Genomic DNA, 21,383 nt, shown 5'->3' on the forward strand with positions numbered 1-21,383 from the left:
ACAAAGTGGATCGCGTCCGATGCTGCAGTCATGAGACCTAAAACATCCATGCACATAGCCACTGAAGGAAATGATAGAGACTAACTTCATTCGTCTCTTATCTGTTAGAGAAAGAGTCATGGACACTAAATATATCTGGAAACCTAAAAAGGTGACCCTTGTCTGAGGAATCAAGAAACTCTTTTGTAAATTGATCCTCCAACCATGTCTTTGAAGAAACCGCACTAGTTGTTTCGTGTGAGATTATGCTAAATGAAAAGATTGAGCTAGTACCAAGAAATCGTCCAAATAAGGAAACGCCATAATACCCTGCTCTCCGATTACAGATAGAAGGGCACCGAGAACTTGTGAAAAGATTATCGGAGCTGTCTCTAGGCCAAACGGAAGAGCGACAAATTGGTAATGCTTATCTAGAAAAGAGAATCTCAGAAAACGATAGTGGGCTGGATGAATCGGAATATGAAGATAAGCGTTCTGTAAGTCTATTGTGGACATGAAATAACCTTGCTTAACAAAAGGCAGAATAGTCCTTATAGTCACCATCTTGAAAGTTGGTACTCTTACAAAACGATTTAGAAATAGCAGATCCAGAATTGGTCTGAACAAACCTTCCTTCTTTAGGACAATGAGTAAATTTGAATAAAAACCTGTTCTCTCTCAATAAAAAGAATTTAAAAAAAAAAAAAAAAAAAAAACCCAAACCACGTTCCTGCAGAGGAACTAGAACAATCACCCCTGAAAGCTCCAGGTCTGAAATGCATTTCCAAAAAGCCTGACCCTTCACAGGGTTTGTTGGAACATAAGAAAGAAAGTATCTTCCCATGGGAGGTCTTATTCTGAAACCTATTCGATACCCCTGAGAAACAATATTCTGAATCCACTGATTTTGAACAGAGACTGTCCAAATGTGTTGAAATAATTTCAATCTGCCCCCCAGCAGTTGAACTGGTTTGAGGGCTGCACCTCCATGCAGTCTTAGGCGCTGGATTAGGTTTTTTGAAAGGCTTGGATTTATTACAATTCGGAGATGGTCTCCAATTAGAGCCAGAGACCTTAGGGAAGGAGAGGTTTTTTTTGTTTTCTATTCTGACGAAAGGAACGAAAATGATTGGGAACTTTAAAAACTTACCCTTAGATTTCTTATCTTGGGGCAGAAAAACTGATAGTGGAGATAATAGATACCAATTGAGAACTAAATAAATTACTACCCTGAAATGATAAAGATAATAATCTAGATTTAGACACCATATCAGCGTTCCACGATTTAAGCCATAAAGCTTTTCTAATGAGAATAGCTAAAGACATAGATTTAATATCAATCTTAATGACATCAAATATAGCATCACAAATAAAATAAGCATGTTGAAGTAAAAGAACAATGCTAGACAATTCAGGATCTATTAACTGTTGAGCTAATCTGTCCAACCAAAAAGTTGAAGCAGCAGCAACATCAGCCATAGAAATGGCAGGTCTAAGAATATAACCAGTAAGTAAATATGCTTTTCTAAGATAAGATTCAATCTTCCTATCTAAAGGATCCTTAAAAGAAGTACTATCTTCAATAGGAATAGTAGTACGTTTGGCCAAAGTAGAAATAGCCCCGTCAACCTTAGAGACTTTTCCCCAAAAGTCTAAATTAGCCACAGGTAAAGGATATAACTTTTTAAACCTAGAAGAAGGGTTAAAAGAAGCACCGAGTTTAGACAATTCCTTAGTAATCATATGAGAGATAGCATCTGGAATAGGAAAAACTTCAGGAGTAACCTCAGAAGTTTTAAAAACAGAATTCAAACGTTTGCTATTCTTGTTATCAAGAGGACTAGATTCCTCAATACCCAAAGTAAACAATACTTCCTTTAACCTCTTAAGGACATATGACGGAATTTTCCTGTCATAAAACAATTGAGCAAACTGAAAGCTGTGTCCTTAAAGGGTTAATAAAGAACGAACATATTCAATCTTAAAAATAAAGGACGATTTATCAATTTCAGACTCCGAAGTAGGATCCTCTGAGCCAGAGAAATCCTCCTCAGCAGAAGATACTTCAGTATGCCGACGATCAATACAGGCTTCATCAGATTTATGCAAAGTAAGGAGAGACCTTTTACGTTTATTTGAAGGCGGAATAGCAGTCATAGCCTTCTCTATGGCTGCAGTAATATACTCTTTAATATATACAGGAATATAATTTACATTAGACTGTGAAGGTTTAACAGTAGATGTATTTGTACTTATAGAAACATTATCAGCATGTAAAAAAGTTTTTCATAACAAGTGCCACATATTTAAGCTGAAGAAGTAAGATCAGCTAATATACAACATACACACTTAGCTTTGGTAGAATTGTGTTCAGGCAGCTTAGTTCCTACAGTAACATTAGAGGCAGGATCAGTCTAAGACATCTTGCAAAATGTAACAAAAAAGAAAAAATATAACATTTAAACAAAGTATCCAATTTCATCAAATAGCAGTTTTAGGAATGGGAAAAAATGCTTATGATAACATTTTTTATACAAAAGTAACATAAAAAAGCAAGCAACCTAGCCCTCTAAGATCAAATGAGAGCAGAAAGCAAAAAGAGGGAGAGACTTATATTACAAATTTAAGGCGCAAAAAAACGGCGCAAATGCAGAGAAAAAAACTTTTGGTGCCAAAGATAAATGACGCAATTCGCGTCATAACAGGTGCGACTTCACGCCAAAAAAAACCTTGTGACAAGAAAGTCGCAAGAAATTACGTGACTCGCGTCACGGTAGACGTGACTTTGTGCCAAAAATGTTGCAATAAGCCCGCAAAAACATTTTTGAAAAAAAAATCAGACTTTAAGTTATAAGTAACTGGAACCCCAGGTAAGCCTAAAACTCCCAAACACAAAATTTCCAAGCTGAAACTGTTTAGACTGCAAAGGGAAATACACAGACCTGACTCATGGCAAATATATACAATATACATTTAAAACTTTAGAAGATAAAGTGCCAAACATAGCTGAGAATGTCTTAAAAAAATGATATATACTTACCAGAAGACACCCATCCACATATAGCAGACAGCCAAACCAGTACTGAAACATATCAGCAGAGGTAATGGAAGAGGAGTATAATGTCGATCTGCAAAGGAGGCAGAGATGAATCTCTGCAACCGATTACAGAGAAGAGCCTTAGAATAGATTTCCCATAGGTGAAAACATGGCAACGTTAGGCAATACTCCCTTCACATCCCTCAGATAAACACTGTACTTTGAGAGGAACTGGGCTTCAAAATACTTAGAAGCGCCTATCACAGAAGAAAATCAAGCACAACTTGCTTCACCACCTCCACAGGGAGGCAAAGTTTGTAAAACTGAGGTATGAGTGAGGTAAGAGGTGTATTTATAGGCATTTTGAGGTTTGGGAAACTTTTCCCCCTCCTGGTAGGAATGTATATCCCATACGTCACTAGTTCATGGAGTCTTGCCACTTACATGAAAGAAAAAGAACAACAATATTTAATACGCTATAGTTTTCTCCACTTTAAAAAAAAACTCAATATTTTTATCAGTGTTAAACCCTGAATATTTTAATCATGCTGAAAAATAAATAAATATATATTTTTACAACAATGTTCTTCATAGATCTACTCGCTCTAAGTGCAAAAATTGCTTGTTACCATCTATGGGGTATACAAATCTTGCTGTAAGCAGCTTGCTGGGTACCTTTCAAGTATACAGTGAATCACAATGACATGCTGGGTCATGTTTACGTTGAAGATGTACAAAGATAAACTACAGAGGAACTGAGCATGCAAAGTTCATCTTTCTGGTTAGCTGAGGCCAGTTGTGCATTCATACAGAAATTTCTGAATTAAAAAGGGCAGAGGGCAGATCAGACAACGTGTCAACATTCATACTTAAAGTGTTAAAGTGCTGAGCATGGCTTTAAAAAAGGCTAAAGCGGCATTATAGCAGTTCAGTAGTACTAATGACCTTTTAATTTCCTTAAAAACACCAACCACACACATTAATCATCATGTAGAATGCAAAGTTAAAAAGAGGGGTCACAAGGTCTGGTCTTAACATATGAGGTCACTCCCACCTCTGCTTCTCATTTGTGTCTGAAAAAATATTTTATTTAGTCTGTATGTTAAGTGATCACCATAACACAGCCACATGTTTTAACTAGCTCCTAGATTTTCATGCTTCATGAGGTATCTCTATCAAAACATGTGTATTTATCAGCCAGGGAGCAACTTGTGCTCCAGTATAAGCAGTTAGCTTCAATATCAGTTTAAAGGGACATACAACCTAAAATTTTCTTTCATAATTCAGATAGATCATACAATTTTAAACAGCTTTCCAATTTACTTCTAGTATCAATTTTTCTTCGTTTTATTGTTATCCTTTGTTGAAAAGCACGAAGGTATGTTCAGGAGTGTGCACTTGACTGCAGCATTATTTCCTGTCATGTAGTGCTCCAGTCATGCGCATGCTGCCTATCTGGATATCTCTTCAACAAAGAATAACATTAGAACAATGTAAATTTGATAAAAGAAGTAAATTGTAAACTATTGGGGGGGGGGGTAGCTGTTATGTACACTCAGAAATGTTCTCTCGTGGTATTTAAGTTACAAAACAGATAGATCCAACTCCAGTAAAAATTTTCTTCACAAGTGTGTACGCTTAAGGAGAAACTGCACCATCTCCTAAATAAATCTTTAAAAATATAGCAGCACCACTTTCAATCTTCATAGAAAGTTGGTACTTAAAGGGCCATACTGAAAGTGATGTAGTATAGCTGTAAAAAGCTGACTAGAAAATATCACCTGAGCATCTCTATGTAAAAAAGAAAGATATTTTACCTCAAAAGTTTCTCAGTAGCCACATCCCATTGTAAAGGACTTCTAAGCAGCAAATCAGTATGTCTGTCCAGGGACAGCGGAAGATGGGAGCTTACGTGCACTTTCATCTTATTTTCCTATTCAGTGTAAGGAAATTTACAATGAAATCTCATAAGAGTTAAGTGAAATCTCATGAGATCACAGTAAAAGAGTTAATGACCTCAGCACTGTTGATGCTGATTGGCTGCTGTTCATTTCTTCATTTTTGTATTTTTTTACCTGCAGCTGGGTTGCAGCTGGGTTGCAGCTGAGCTGCAGCCGAGTATAACTTTTTACACAGAACTTACTCTGTTGAGCTGAGGAGATTGTGAGGTAAAATATCTTCCTTTTTTACATAATATAATAATAACTAGTATTTATATAGCGCCTTTCTTCCAGTGGGACTCAAATCGCTTTTTCAGCGCTCGCTCTCGGAATTCACCAAATTGGCAGCTGAATAGTAATAGTTGTTATTATAGAGATGCTCAGCTTTTTACAGTTATACTGCATCAGTTTCAATTGATTTAGCATATGAGTATTATGTCCCTTTAAGTTATAAAGTGTCTGAATACAAAAATTGTTATTTATGACCCAAACTTTCCCACAGTAGCAATTTTGAGTTTTGCTATTAGAATTGCATTATGTGTGTGGACAATATGCGACTCTGATAGAATGATCATAAATGCCGTGTTAGTTATTTCTATATACCTCTCAAAGGCGAGAGGAAAGAGGAAAAAGAGACAAAGGAGAGAGGAAAAAGAGACAAAGGAGAGAGGAAAAAGAGACAAAGGAGAGAGGAAAAAGAGACAAAGGAGAGAGGAAAAAGAGACAAAGGAGAGAGGAAAAAGAGACAAAGGAGAGAGGAAAAAGAGACAAAGGAGAGAGGAAAGAAACAAAAGGAGAGAGGAAAGACAAAGGAAAGAGACAAAGGAGAGAGGAAAAAGACAAAGGAGAGAGGAAAAAAAGAAAGGAGAGAGGAAAGAAAAGGAGAGCATATAAGATGTTAAATTCAGTATTCAAATATTACAGTTGACATCCAAAAAGAATGGGAGGTAAAAGAAGTAAATATTGGGTACTGAATTTCTAAAACAGTTAACAAAGTACGCTTTCATACTGCAGAGTGTACTACAGACCTACAATACCACATTGCTCACTTTCCATCACATCACTGGTTATGCTCAGCTTCTACATTTGGAACCTACTTGAGTTTTAATTCCCTGGTTAGCTCATTTTGTGTCTGTTCCAGTTCCTGGCGCTCTTTGATGTGTTCCTCTTGCAGGTCGTGGATTTCCGCTTTCACTGCCTGCAGCTTAGAAAATAGCTGCACAAGAGAAGGAAGAATGGCAATCAAACAGAGATATGGTCAGGAACGTCTAAGAGTCTTGCTGTTTTTAAGATCATTCAAGACTAAGTTCCTTTTTGTATATTAAAGTGATGGTTAATCGGTAGAGTTTAAGTGATCAGTTATTTTAAAAAAAAAAAAAAAAAAAAAGGAAGGGGTGCTAAACTCACCAGCTCCGGCCGCACACAGCACAGTGTTCTACCAATGAGGTGACATTTGCACCTCTAAACCAATAGCTGTGGGTGTCAACTGGCAGTGTTCTGTATGCTAGCACGGCTATTGGTTTAGAGGTGCAAAAAGTTTTTTTTTCTCCCAATTTTACACTATCTGAATGATACAACTATTGGGGGGGGGGATTTATGTTCCTTTAAAGCACTATCTGCTAGCGAGAACTGCAGCACATCCCATAGAAATAGACTACAGCCTTCTCTGGCTGCCAAGGAGTTATATACAACATCTTCATGCTATTGCTTTTTACCTTTTTAAGCTTCTTTGTTTTTATATCAACTTCTTGTTGTAACGAGCTGTATGTTTCTTTTAACTCCAAGGTTTCCTCATCCCGACTCTCCATCTGCTGCTGCATTTCTCGCTCGCGGCGTTTCTAAGAAAGATCAATTAAAATTTTGAAGAATGGAACACATTGTAGTGGCTGTTTTTGGTAACCAACATAAAAATTCTTTATATGATAGAGATTTCAAAATGACTAATGTCTTACATGAAGATACTGTTCACCAAAAGCTAATACAGTATAGCGTAAAGGAGAGAAGTGAGATAAGTGATATGATAGAGACCTTAAAATATAGTAAGGAACTAAATAAGGTAAAAAGCATTTTTTTTTTCTTCAAAAAAGAGCAAGACCAGAACAAGAGTTAATGTTCTCAAGCTGAAGGGTAGTTGTTTGAGTGTAACTTGTTGAAACACTTCTTCACAGAAAGAGTGGTTGACTTATGGAATAAACTTCAATTAGAGGTGGTAAGGACAAATACAGTAGCATCTGGTAATGACTACACTGGCAGAAAAAAGGGTACAGTTTGTGAACACTTAGGGTACAACTGCTCTGGTTGTACCCTCAATGAGTCATAATTACACCTTAAGGAACTAATATGTACCATTTAGGGGTAAATAAGGTACAAATATGTTTCCAACTGTCAAAGGGTCCATGTCTGTACCATTTTATCCCCCAAAAAAGGTACAATCACTTGTGTGACTAAAAGGTTGAGGGGATGGGTGGTTCAAGGCTGCCAAACCCTGCAAGTCTATATAATTTGTGCACCTCAGTTATTCAATGAACACATAACTGGCAGTCTCCCAAAATTATTCAACATACATGTTGTACAGCAAAATAATTAATGTACAATTGTTGTTGGTAATATACAAGAGGTGGGCAAAGCAACAAAAAATACTTAAAAGGGGCAGTAAACTTACAAACTAATGTTATATAATTCTGCACATAGTTGAAAAGAAATTATATGTAAAAGCTCCATTTACCAGAACGCCGTTTTTTGCTCTACTGAGCGGGTCTGGTTTTTCCACAGCTCATCCGGCAATACTGTTTAGTCACAGTGTGCCTGGTCGCGCAGTTAAAATTAACTCTGGTCTAGTAGCAGGAGCGAGCTACATTTATTTTAATGGCGCGACCGGGCACACTGTGACTAGACAGTGTTGCCGGATGCGCTGTGGAAAAAACAGACCCGCTCAGTAGAGCAAAGAGCAGCGTTCTGGTAAAAGGAGCTTTTACATATAATTTATTTGCAATAATTTAATGTATAAAGCTGCCGGTAAGCTAATGTTATATAATTCTGCACTATGTGCAGAATTATATAACATTAGTTTGTAAGTTTACTGCCCCTTTAACAACCCATATCTTCAATGACGCTGTGTTGTTGGTTCTAAATAGCACACAAGCACTATAAATATATAAATTTAAAATTACAAAGAAAAAATGCCATTTGAAATTTTATAAAATAAACAAGAGCTGTTTAAGAACCAAAATAAAAAAAAAATAAAAAAAAAATGTAACTGTTCCCCAGTCACATACATGGACATTGTGTTACATGCCATAGCTCCATCTATTGGTTGAATGTATCTTGACATAGTGTAACACAGCACCATCTATTGGTAGAAGGTTTATCACAAAATGTGTACTGGTGAAATAGAATAATTTGCATATATTTTGCATAGAGTGCCAATTCAATGTATGGTTGTGAGTTTTATCATTTATTCCTCCCCTTCCTTTTGTTAGAGTTATATTCTTTTATTATGTTGTTTTCTATATGTTTATGTTTGATGTAATGTGTGTCACCCTAAGTTAAATGGTGTGTTGTTAGAGTCTAGTACAGAGTGAATCAACAGGCCCTGTTTAATTAGTCTAGTTATTTCAGTAATTCCAGTGGCAGAGTCTTAGGACCTGCTTTTTGACTACACTTTCCAAAATTATCAAACATCAGTGTGCCTAATGTTATACTTTCTGAACAAGAACACAGTATGTGAATACATATTTGAATATTATAGAATAAATTTGAAGTAACAGCATTTTTAATACACTGTGTTGAGTACAAAGAGCTTGAAAGGTCAAATTTGTTGAATTTTAAGGGTACATTGTGGTACCATAGCACTGAGATCCAATTTAGCCTCCAAAAGATACATATTTGCCTTTGAAAGGTACAATCTGCAAGGGTACCAATATGCACCCATGTTAAAGGATACAGCAAGTGTACCTTTGAGGGTACTGCCCCAGTGACAAGCCGTTGTACCCTTAAAGGTACAATTTTTGCACATTTTTTCTGACAGTGTACATTTGTAGAATTCCTAAGAAAAGCATAATGTTATACTACACACTAATTAAAGGGACAGTCAACACCAAAATTGTTATTTTTTTTAAAAAAAGATAGATAATGCCTTTACTACCCATTCCCCAGCTTTGCACAACCAACATTGTTATATTAATATACTTTAAAACCTTTAAACTGCTAACTTTCTGCCTGTTTCTAAGCCACTAAAGACAGCCTCTTATCACATGCTTTTTATTAGCTTTTCACAACAGGGGGGTGCTAGTTCATGTGAGCCATATAGATAACATTGTGCTCAACACAGCACTAATTGGCTAAAATGCAAGTCAATAGATAATAAATAAAAAGTCATGTGATCAGGGGGCAGTCTGCAGAGGCTTAGATACAAGGTAATCACAGAGGTAAAAAGTGTATTAATATAACTGTGTTGGTTATGCAAAACTGGGGAATGGGTAATAAAGGGATTATCTATCTTTTTAAACAATAACATTTTTGAGTAGACTTACACTTTACAGGAAATCTAGGCAGATGTGATGGGCCTATGGTTCTTATCTGTTGTGAAATGTATGTTTCTATGCTGCAACGCACACACAGCTTGGTCAGACTGAATACACACACTGCTTTTTTTCTATAGTGACTCACCTGCTCTGCAATTTCATGCCTCTTTTGTTCAAGAATCTTCTGCTGCTCATTTGTGTGGTCCACAATATTTTTACCACCCACAAGAAGTTTACTTTCCATGGACTGAGGAGAAAGCAGTCACAGCGTCACTGCACAGAGCATCATAAATTGATCACATAACCTAGAAGGAATCTGAATTACAGCAATTATATATCTCATGTTCAGCAAGTTAGTCTAAAAAGCTTACTCGTCGACTACAGTTTCGTATTCGCCCAGGATTATTGGACTAGTGGAAAGTTCAAGCAATGTGTGTGTACATTTCCACTAACCCACTAGTCCTGTGTGAGTAAAAAAAAAAATGTTTTTCCATATCTTTAACATTGAGTAGACTAGTAATTTCTAACCCCTGACTAGAAAACTATAGTGATATTTTTTTTATTTTTTTTTTTGAGGAAAACCCAACCTATGGGAATGAAACAAATAACTGTTGTCACTTCCCCACAGAAATGTCTTACACTGGACTTTTAGGTTTGTTTTTTAAACAACTGCACATTTCAACTTCTAATATGATATTTTGCTTCTTAACCCCTTAACGACGCATGTCGTACAGGGTACGTCGCACACAACCTGGTCTTAAAAGACCAGCGATGTACCCTGTACGATATTAGGGGTTTAAAGCGTCTGGAAGCGATCCTGCTCGCTTCCAGCCGCTTTCCGGTTATTGCAGGATGCCTCGATATCGAGGCATCCAGCAATAACACCCCTTGGCCATCCGATGCAGAGAGCGCCACTCTGTGGCCCTCTCTGCACCGGACATCGCTGGCCGGTATTGTTGGTGGGTGGGAGCCGACTTGGGAGGCAGGTGGGCGGCCATCGATGGGCCGGGAAATGTAGAGGGGGACGGGATCGGGCGGGGCCGATTGGGACGCGCGCGCGCGTGCGTGCACGGGGGCAGCGGGCGGGCACGTGCACGGGAGCGGGTGGGAACCGCTACATTACAGAAAAGTTTTGGTTATAAAAATGGGAGAAAGGGGTATTTTATTTTATTTTTAAAAACAATTGAAGGTATCTAGGAGGGGGTGGGGGAGCTACACTACAGAAAAGGGGAAAAATTTTAAAAAACAACAATTTTTTTCTAAACTGGGTACTGGCAGACAGCTGCCAGTACCCAAGATGGCGCCCATTAAGGCAGAGGGGGAGGGTTAGAGAGCTGTTTGGTGGGGGATCAGTCAGGTTGGGGGCTAAGGAGGGGGTCCTACACAGCAGCATATGTAAATATGCTTTAAAAAATAAAATAAAAAAGCCTAAATATACCTTTTATTTTAGTACTGGCAGAGTTGCTGCCAGTACTTAAGATGGCGGGGACAATTGTGGGGTGGGGGAGGGAAGAGAGCTGTTTGGGTGGGATCAGGGGGTCTGATGTTTCAGGTGGGAGGCTGAGCTCTACACTAAAGCTAAAATTAACCCTGCAAGCTACCTAATTAACCCCTTCACTGCTAGCCATAATACACGTGTGATGCGCAGCGGCATTTAGTGGCCTTCTAAGTACCAAAAAGCAACGCCAAAGCCATATATGTCTGCTATTTCTGAAAAAAGGGGATCCCAAAGAAGCATTTACAACCATTTGTGCCATAATTGCACAAGCTATTTGTAAATGATTTCAGTGAGAAACCTAAAATTGTGAAAAATTTTACTTTTTTTTAATTTGATCGCATTTGGCGGTGAAATGGTGGCATGAAATATACCAAAATGGGCTTAGATCAATACTTGGGGTTGTCTACTACACTAAAGCTAAAACTACCCCAAAAGGCTCCCTACGTGCTCCCTAATTAACCCCTTCACTGCTGGGCATAATACACGTGTAGTGCACAGTGGCATTTAGCGGCCTTCTAATTACCAAAAAGCAACGCTAAAGCCATATATGTCTGCTATTTCTGAACAAAGGGGATCCCAGAGAAATATTTACAACCATTTATGCCATAATTGCACAAGCTGTTTGTAAATAATTTCAGTGAGAAACCGAAAGTTTGTGAAAAAAATTGTGAAAAAGTGAACTATTTTTTGTATTTGATCGCATTTGACGGGGAAATGGTGGCATGAAATATACCAAAATTGGCCTAGATCAATACTTTGGGATGTCTACTAAAAAAAAATATATACATGTCAATGGATATTCAGGAATTCCTGAAAGATATTAGTATTCTAATGTAACTAGCGCTAATTTTGAGAAAAAAAAATGGTTTGGAAATAGCAAAGTACTACTTGTATTTATGGCCCTATAACTTGCAAAAAAAGCAAAGAACATGTAAACATTGGGTATTTCTAAACTCAGGACAAAATTTAGAAACTATTTAGCATGGGTGTTTTTTGGTGGTTGAAGATGTGTAACAGATTTTGGGGGTTAAAGTTAGAAAAAGTGTGTTTTTTTCCATTTTTTTCTCATTTTTTTTTTTTTTTTTATAGTAAATTATAAGATATGATGAAAATAATGGTATCTTTAGAAAGTCCATTTAATGGCGAAAAAATGGTTTATAATGTGTGGGTACAGTAAATGAGTAAGAGGAAAATTACAGCTAAACACAAACACCGCAAAAATGTAAAAATAACCTTGGTCCCAAACGGACAGAAAATGGAAAAGTGCTGTGGTCATTAAGGGGTTAAAGGAGCATTCCAGACAAAATTGGAATCCATGTGGATGCATTTCAGTTTTCAATAGAAGCATTTTTGTAATATACATGTATTAGCAAAGGTACTTGTACCATCTGGTAATGACTACATTTGTTAATTGCTGACATAATACAAGTCCCACTGGCTCTCTGAGCAGCTGAAATATTTTAAATGCTATTGCACTGAGAATATCTAGCTATTCTTCACATGCACAGAAAACTGTTAACACCATTTATCTATCTATCTATATATATATATATATATATATCTATATATCTATATATATATATATATATATATATATATATCTATATATATATATATATATATATCTATATATATATATATCTATATATATATATATATATATATATATATATATATATATATATATATATATATATATATATATATATATATATGTTCAAAAAGCACAGTTACAATATTTCATTTTTACCTTGACTTTGGCACTCAGCATTTCCATGGCTTCCTTTTCTTTTTTCAGATCATCCATTTTTTTCTCTTTTTCCTTTAATAACTTCATTTTCTCTTCAGCAACCAAACTGTGATCTTCCACGATTGCTTTCTTCTCAGTTTCCAGACGCTCCTGTTGCTCTCTCCAATAATCTTTATCATCCACCTCATCTTCGCAAGAGTCACTTTCATCCTCTTCACCCCCTCCTACTCCCTCTCTTCCTGGTCTTCTTCTTCGTCTTCTCCTTTTACCAACTACTTTCTTTTCAAGTTGTGCCTTTAATCTTGCAATCTCCTCCTGAAATTCCCGAAGTAAGGCTTCTTTGGGATCTTCATTTACTCTAGGTTTGTTCTTTATGTTTTTAGCCCGGTTGGCATAGCGCAAGGTTGTCAGGGTTTCCTCCACATTATAGGAGGCAGGTCCTATATTGGCCACCATAACTGTTTTTGCATTGCCACCCAGTGAGTCTTGCAGTAACCTAGTAAGCTTGGAATCCCTGTATGGGATATGGGTACTTTTTCCATCGACAAGGGCAGAGATGACATTTCCCAAAGCTGAAAGCGACAGGTTAATTTTTGTAGCCTCCTTCAGCCGTTCTCCCTGTGCGCCTGTCTTTGCCTGCCTTTCACTACCTGCCAAGTCTACCAGATTTAACTTTCCAGCACGGATATGATTCTCCCCATCCAAACCAAGCTCACTACACTCAACGAAGATAACAAATATTGCATGAGAACGTGAACTGTGCTCATTCATATTGGTGGCTCCTACTGAACGGTGTAGGTTCCCCACATTCATAACATGTTCTATCTCCTTGACACTCTTGGTGACAATAGAAGAAAGGTCTTTAACATAAACACCTGTGTCAGGCCTCTCTTTCAGTTCTAAGCGCTTGGTTTGATCCTTAGAAAGAAGGTCTCTGATTTCCTCTTGATAGATTTCTAGGTAAGAAGCCCTCACCAAATATTGCTGATTCTGAGACCTGGAGATGTGGGTGAATATATGTTCAAATGAGTTAGGTATGACACCTCTCTTTTCTGGATCACCCCTTACTCCTTCCATAGTGAATGTTTTCCCTGTGCCTGTCTGCCCATATGCAAAGATTGTTCCATTGAAACCAAGCAAGACAGAGTCCACCAAAGGTCTGAATGTTTCATCATACAGATCAACCTGCTTGGAATCAGAATCATATACAGCATCGAAGGTAAAAGTTTTAGGTGGTTCATTGGGAGATCCTCTAGCATTTTTTACTGCCACTTGACCAAGTTTTACATCCACTTGAACCATTTTCTCATGCCCAGCAGCCAATTCCTTGCTATTCATGGGTCGACAGCGCACTACAACTCGCACCGTCTCAGAACTCTTAGACTTAGACATTGTAGCTGACAATATAGCTCTAACCAGAAACTTTACTTCACAACCTATAAAACAACATAAAACACCTTAGATTTTTACTAAGAACAGAGAATGCTTGAGCAGTATAATTATTTTCAAAGTTAAAAAATAACACTGATTAAAGTAATTCAGATTGTTAGATGTTGTGTAAATGCAAAGCTAACTGTTCAAGATACTAGTATAGTCTGTCTCAGTGGGTTCCAGCTGCAACAAGACATTTGCTTAGGGACAATGTACTTAGACAAGCAGATTATAAGAATTCACTGTATTTAAAGTTGTAGCAGAATAATTATTTTCAATAGTCTGGGCTCTCTCTCCCACCCAACTGGAAGGTTAATTTCTGCTGCTGACTGTCGCTTACATAGCTTTTATTTTACACTACAGTGTTGACATTTTTAGTATAGGCATTGGTTTCAAAGGGCAAAAGCAGCTAATTCAAATGCAAAAAAAACACATAAAGGAGCCAATTGTAAGCAATTGAATACAGCAGGTAAATAGGTCATTAAGAACACATTAAAGGGGAGAAAAAGTTTACAGTACAATGTAGTTTTAAAATCTGTATCAGATAAGCTAATTACAGGCACATGAACCCCCAAATGTTTATTTTATTATTCAAATAGAACATGCAAGAGCAAACCTAGGCAAGGCACAGAAGCAGCATTGCATTACTGGTAGCTAGCTGGTGATTGGTTGTTGCACATATATGCCACGTCATAAAATAATTAGAAAATTGTATATTCTAAGTCTTGAAAGTTTAATTTTGACTTTACTTTCCCATTTACCATCTCTTGTTCTTATGTTATTGGATATTATATATTCTACCCCACAGCAAGAAAATTGTATAAAAAAAAATGGATGCTATTTTGCACCAGACCTAAAAGGCTAAACTGAAAGCACAAAAATAGTCTAAAGTTCTTAACATGCCCACGTTACCATGAAGTACAGGCATATTATTTTATAAAATACTACATGTAATTCAATGTTTCAATTTTAAAAAGTCAAGTTTCAAATGTAACTTTTTCATGTCTCTGCAATCAAATTACAGACAATACTCTGAAGTTGCAGTTAGCATCACAGAAAACATCAATATTTTAGGGTATATACTGCCACAATATTAAAAGAATAGAAAAAAAAAGGTTTATCCACCCTTTTATTTATAAATGTAATTATCCAATGTGTTATTGGATATATTGTATTTATTCAATTTGTACAAGAAATGAAGAAGGGATATATCTTGTGCAGGATGGCAAATTTTGCCAACCTAATTCAGCGTTATCCACAGAAAACATTGCCAGTCTGTATAGGTAGGGTTGGTGTAATATTTTGCAATATTATAACATTCTTTGTTATTTATAAATATTACCTAAGCTATCAAAGTCACAAATTTACTGGATGATTGAACATACATTGATTTAATGATAAAAATGCTGATTATAGCTTAGAATTGGAATATATTTTTGCAATATTGTCAGTAAAATCAGCCAGGTGATGTGCCCATTAAATAGGTCCTAGGGAGAACACTACTGATAAACCCTAGCATGTAACTACCTAAAAAACGAGAGACTTTTCTATTTACTTCTATTAAATTTACTTCATTTTCTTGATATCCTTTGTTGAAGCTAGTTAGCTGCTGACTTGTGGCTACACACATACTACATGTCTCCTTATTGGCTCACCACATGTGTTCAGCTAGATCCCAGTAATGCATTTCTGCTTCGGAGAGGATTTTAACTATGTATTTAACCCAACTGCAGTATATGCAAGCAGTAGCGCAATAATAAAATCCTCTAACACATAAGTGCATTTTCTTTTTGAACGTTGATGTCCCTTTTAAGATATGGAACTCAGCATCCTGCATAAAATACATAATAGTTTGAGTGTCTGCATATTCATATGAGTGTCTATAATCATACGCTATTTTTTTAAAACATATTTTATCAAATATAAATATCTTGTGTTATTTGTGCATAATTATGCTAAGCCCCCCATAACGGACTACAGCAAGGTGTACAATGTGTGAAAGCAGTCACATATGCGAATAGTGTGTAACTAATGGTGTCTAGTTTAATGGGCGTTTGTACATATGCTTTTATATCATTATTATTTGCCCAAGCTATATATATATAAGCTTTAATAATGAGAGCGAGGTTATAGTGAGGGCTATGTAGCGTGAGTCCCCCACTCATAAATATATCTCGCTCTCTCACCCGCATCTCCCGTTGCCACAGGCCCCTCAGGGTCACTCCGTTATGAGCCACGGTCCAGCGCCGGATGCCCACTGACGCCGGCTCTTACTTCCGTAGCAACAAGCTAGTAACGAAGCGCTCACTTCCTTAGCAACGGTCACAGTAGCGCAGGGCACTTCCTTAGCAACCCAAACCAATGCTGCCTGGCAACATAAGTGGGCTGTGCCCATATACACTTCATAGGCAGATAGATACACACTGGCAAATACCATATGGAGCATAAACATATTCAATAACAAAGACTCAATGGCTAACACAAGAAAATATGCATACATTACACCCCCCATACAACTCAGGCGCATTCAGACTTTTTTCCAGATTGTTTATGACTGTGCATTATTCCAATGCTACCCAGTCTCAACCTTGTACAGAGCAGAGCTGCATCCAAATTGTCCATACTCATTTCCCTGGGCCATGCCCTGTATACCTAATTTCAGGATACAAGTATTTAACCCTAAAGGCAGATGGCCTCTAATATGGGCTGCATATGGTGTTTCAAGTTGTAACTGAATCCCTAGCTTGGTTTCTTCATCACTTGGAGTGGGTTGCAACCCAATCTTGAAAGAATAGAAGCTTTACCTCTAAGATGTAGAGGATTGCCATCAAAACAGTGATCACTTGCACCAAATCGTTTTTTATGATGGTGAGGGGGCTCTCACATAGGGCCAGATTCTATAAAGTTCTCAGGTCTGTTGAGAGTCTATAAGAGGCCTTGTTAGTATTATGAGGCTGCTCAGAGATTGTTTTAATTTCTACCTTACCTTGGGAACTATGTATCTCATTAAGGTAAGTTCACAAAGATGCTTTGTGTTAAGCAGATACACTTACAACGCTCAGTAAAATAAGCTGATGATTTGTCCTCATGCCAGTGAGTTTTTGAGAATCAGGGCCCATAGACTTCAGTCTTTTATTACATTGAGGATATGTGGACCCATCATTTGAGAGAGGAACTAAAAGAGACTTTAGCATCCACATATTTACATAAAAATAAGACAAGTAACCCCTCTTTGTAAAAAGAGTCCCCTCTTTCAATTGAAAGGTCAATTACCCAAGTACATATTGTATCGTTCTTGTGTAGTCACTCAAATTAGTGTCTTACCAAGGAATAACTCAGAGAACACAGAGCTGCATCTAGTCACTAACTGTTTATTATCCTAACTGAACTTGTTACCATATATGGTAGAAACACCAAAAGCCAATCAACATTCTGTATGCAAATTGACAAACACATCACATGACATGTTAATAACATTACATCTCCCTTTTTATGAAATTTTAGAATATCACATTTATATTTTTTATTATAGGTCCAGAATGTTTCTAGGTTTTACCATACGACCAGAACGTGTGAATTGAAAACCTGCTGTGCATGTTTCAGCGTTGTCAGTGTCTTCTTTCAGTTGTTCTGGGATTGCAGGTGTATTTGTGGTTGTGCTTGGGATCTCAAGGGTTGGCTCATGTGCTTCTAGTTGCGGTTCTTTAGTTTCCATCAGGTGTCGCCGGTTGCGACGGAGAACTTGATCATCGCTGGTGCAGATGAGGTAAGATCTTTGTGTGTCTGCAGGCTGCAGAATAGTGGCAGGCACCCATTGACCACTGGCTTGCTGAAAACGAATAGTATTTTCTTGTGTCAATGTGGACAAAGGTTGTGCAGTGCGAATTTAGTAATGTCTTTGTTTAGCTTGTTTATGTTCTCTTTTGGCACGCACACATTCTTGATCAACTACCTGAGGCTGCAGTTGTTCGCCAGTTGTAGGCAGGATAGAACGTAGACGTCTACTCATGAGCAATTGTGAGGGAGACTTGAATCCATCCACAGAGGTATTCCTGTGTTCCAACAGGATGAGGTGCGGGTCCTTTCCTTCAGCTTTTGCTTTGTTTAGTATGGTCTTTGCTGTTTGCACTGTCTTTTCTGCAAGACCATTGCTTTGTGGATAGTGGGGACTGGACGTTACATGTGCAAAGTCCCATTGAACTGCAAAGTTTTCAAAGTCAGCTGATTTATATTGCGGACCATTATCTGAAATTACCTTTTCAGGTATACCATGTCTTGCAAATATAGCCTTTAGCTTGCGGATTATGGCCGCTGATGTGGTTGAATGGAGTCTTTCCAATTAAAAAAATCTGCTGTAGTAATCAACAGCAATTAAGTAGTCCTGACCATTCCACATAAAAAGATCTGTTGCAATGATTTGCCATGGACGCTCTGGAATCTGATGAGAGATCATGGGCTCTTTATGGTTAGACTTTCGGCGTTCTAGACAGGTAGGGCATTGTTCGACAATATCCTCAATTTGTTTGTTCATTCCTGGCCAAAATAATATGTCTCTGGCTCTTTGCTTACTCCTCTCAATTCCCATATGCCCAGTGTGTATACGCTCTAGCATATTTGGCCTCAGCACACCTGGGACAATGATTTTCTCGCTTTTGAATAGGATCCCTTCAATCTCTGAGATTTCATCTCTGTGATTCCAGTATTCAACAAGGCTGGAAGGACATCTTTTCCTTACGTTAGGCCACCCAGATTTGATTATGTTTTTTGGCATAATGAGTTGAGGATCCTGCTCTGTAGCTGTTCGAATGTCAGTCAGTTTCCTGTCACTAATAGGGAGATTGGTTATGACTGTGTGAATCTGTGCATCCATTCCTTCATTCAGTGATTCAAGTCTGTATGGTATTGATTTCCTGGACAGGGTGTCGGCTATTGGAATATCTTTTCCTGAACGATGTACTATTTCAATGTCATACCTCTGTAGTTGCAAGATCATTCTCTGAAGGCGTGGCGGTTCAGCTGCAAGGGGTTTCTTCATTATGGGTATTAAAGGTTTGTGGTCAGATTCAACAACAATCTTTCTGCCATAGACATACGTGTGAAAACGTTTGCATCCAAACACCACAGCATATAACTCCTTCTCAATTTGAGCATAGTTTTCTTCTGTTGGTGTGAGAGATTTAGAAGCATAGGCAATTGGCTTACCTTCTTGGAGCAATACAGCACCTAGGCCACTCTTTGACGCATCAACCTGCAGGCAGAGCTCTTTGCTAGGATCGTAGTAACATAGAATGGGGCCAGGTTCCTTTGTATTCAGCTCTTTCATTTTATCAAATGCTTTTTCGTGAGTTTCGTCCCATACAAACTCATTTGTCTGTTTCAGAAGCTGCCTCAATGGCGCATTAACCTCAGATATGTTTGGTGCGAACTTGGACAGATAATTAACCATACCTAGGATGGTCTCCAGCTCTGACTTGTTCTTGGGAGGACGCATATCTTTAATGGCATTGATCTTCTCTGGATCAGGTTTGATGCCTTCACGTGTTAGCTTGTGCCCAAAATAACTGACCTCTGAGACACATATCACACTTTTCTCTGGGTTAAGGCGTACTCCTTTTTCACGGGTTCTCTTGAGTACGGCGTGCAAGTTTGCATCATGTTCCTCTTTTGTTTTTCCAAACACGAGTATGTCGTCAACAATGGCTGTTACCCCCTCAAGCCCTTCATAAGTCTCATCAATCTTTCTCTGAAATTCATCTTGAGCTGAAATCAGTCCAAAGGGTAAACAGAGAAATCTGTATCTTCCGGCCACTGTATTAAATGTTGTTAGCTTGGATGATTCTTTTGAGAGTTTGATCGCCCAGTATCCAGATTTTGCATCCAGTACACTGAAGAATTTTGCTCCAGCAAATTTTGGGGTGATGTCATCCAAAGTTGGAAGAGGGTAATGTGGCCTCTTGATTGCTTTATTCAAGTCTCTGGGATCTAAACAAACCCTGAGTTTTCCAGTGCGGGGTTTTTCCACAACTACCAGGGCATTGACCCAGTCAGTGGATTCAAGCACTTTCACAATAATCCCTGATTTTTCCATATTGTCTAGCTCCTCCTTGAGGCGACTACGCAGCATGAATGTAATTCTCTGGGTGGGTATACAACAGGGACGGCTGTGGGGTGTAGGTGTATAGTGCATTTACCTGGAAACTGTCCAATGCCTTGAAAAACATCAGAAAATTCCTGTATTATAGCACAGGGTTTATCTACATCTGCGCACACTGAGAAGACAAGCTTAATTAACCCCATGTCTAGACATGCTCTCAAACCAAGTATAGGTGGGGCGTGTGTTGACAATGTAGAATTCAAGCACAGTTTTAGTGTCTTTGTATTTACATTTTAACTGACAGGTCCCTTTAACATCAAGCGACTCACCACCATAGCCTGTAAGACGGCGTGCTCTGGGCTTCAGTGCTACAGTGCTGAAGAGATTTTTAAATCTGGTAGGAATTATATTTACCTGAGCACCAGTATCTAATTTAAATTTGACTTTATCTGCTTGTGCACCTAACTCAATTTCTGCGAAAGCCTGTTTACATTCTTTGTCTTTGTGCTCTTTGTTAACTGCATCAATAAACAGTTCAATATTTGTGTTTTGAACTGTATGTACAGTTTTGCGTGTATCTGGCGGCCTTGACTTAGATGCCTTTGCAAAGAATTTATTGCATATTTTACACTGACGTCCTTTTGCAGGGCACGTGTCTTCCTGGCTGTGTTGAAGAGCACAACAACTGCATAGCCTGTCTTTAGTGATGCTTCTGTCACTTTCTTTCACAGTTGTCCAATGCTTTTGCTAGGCTGATGCTGTTTTTTACTAAACACTGCATGCGCTGACTGGCTCTGGCTTGCCATTGCACGTGAGTTTATTGTCTTAAGCTGCTCTTGTGCAATTTCGTGTGACCGCGCTATATCAATGGCTTTTTCAAGGGTCAGATCAGCACCCTGATTAAGTAATTTCTCTCTGACTTTTGGAGAATTAGTGGCAAAAACAATGCAGTCTCGTACCATCTCATCACTGTTAACATATCCACAGTCTTTTACAAGCAATTTAAGTTCTGTTACAAAATGTTCAAATGTCTCATGTTCCCTCTGCATTTTTTCATGAAACTTGTAAGATTGGATTAGCTTTGGGCATAACATATTCCTCAAATTTGTCATAGTAAGACTTCAACTTTTT

General features: G+C 37.9%; 1 protein-coding gene across 1 annotated transcript in view; it reads right to left on the bottom strand.

Moving 5' to 3' along the window:
• KIF3B (kinesin family member 3B) overlaps positions 1 to 16,437 on the bottom strand; it is a 96,598-nt gene extending 80,161 nt beyond the window's left edge. The window contains exons 1-5 of the mRNA XM_053699053.1: positions 16,345 to 16,437; positions 12,728 to 14,163; positions 9,625 to 9,726; positions 6,672 to 6,794; positions 6,054 to 6,172 (exon numbers count right to left, since the gene is read on the bottom strand). Coding sequence (XP_053555028.1) covers positions 6,054 to 6,172; positions 6,672 to 6,794; positions 9,625 to 9,726; positions 12,728 to 14,119 — 1,736 coding nt within the window. The 5' untranslated portion in view covers positions 14,120 to 14,163; positions 16,345 to 16,437. The remainder of the gene's footprint in view (positions 1 to 6,053; positions 6,173 to 6,671; positions 6,795 to 9,624; positions 9,727 to 12,727; positions 14,164 to 16,344) is intronic.
• Between the last annotated feature and the right edge of the window lie 4,946 nt (positions 16,438 to 21,383).

Source organism: Bombina bombina, chromosome 1 (genome assembly GCF_027579735.1).
Source record: "Bombina bombina isolate aBomBom1 chromosome 1, aBomBom1.pri, whole genome shotgun sequence".
NCBI lineage: Eukaryota > Metazoa > Chordata > Amphibia > Anura > Bombinatoridae > Bombina > Bombina bombina.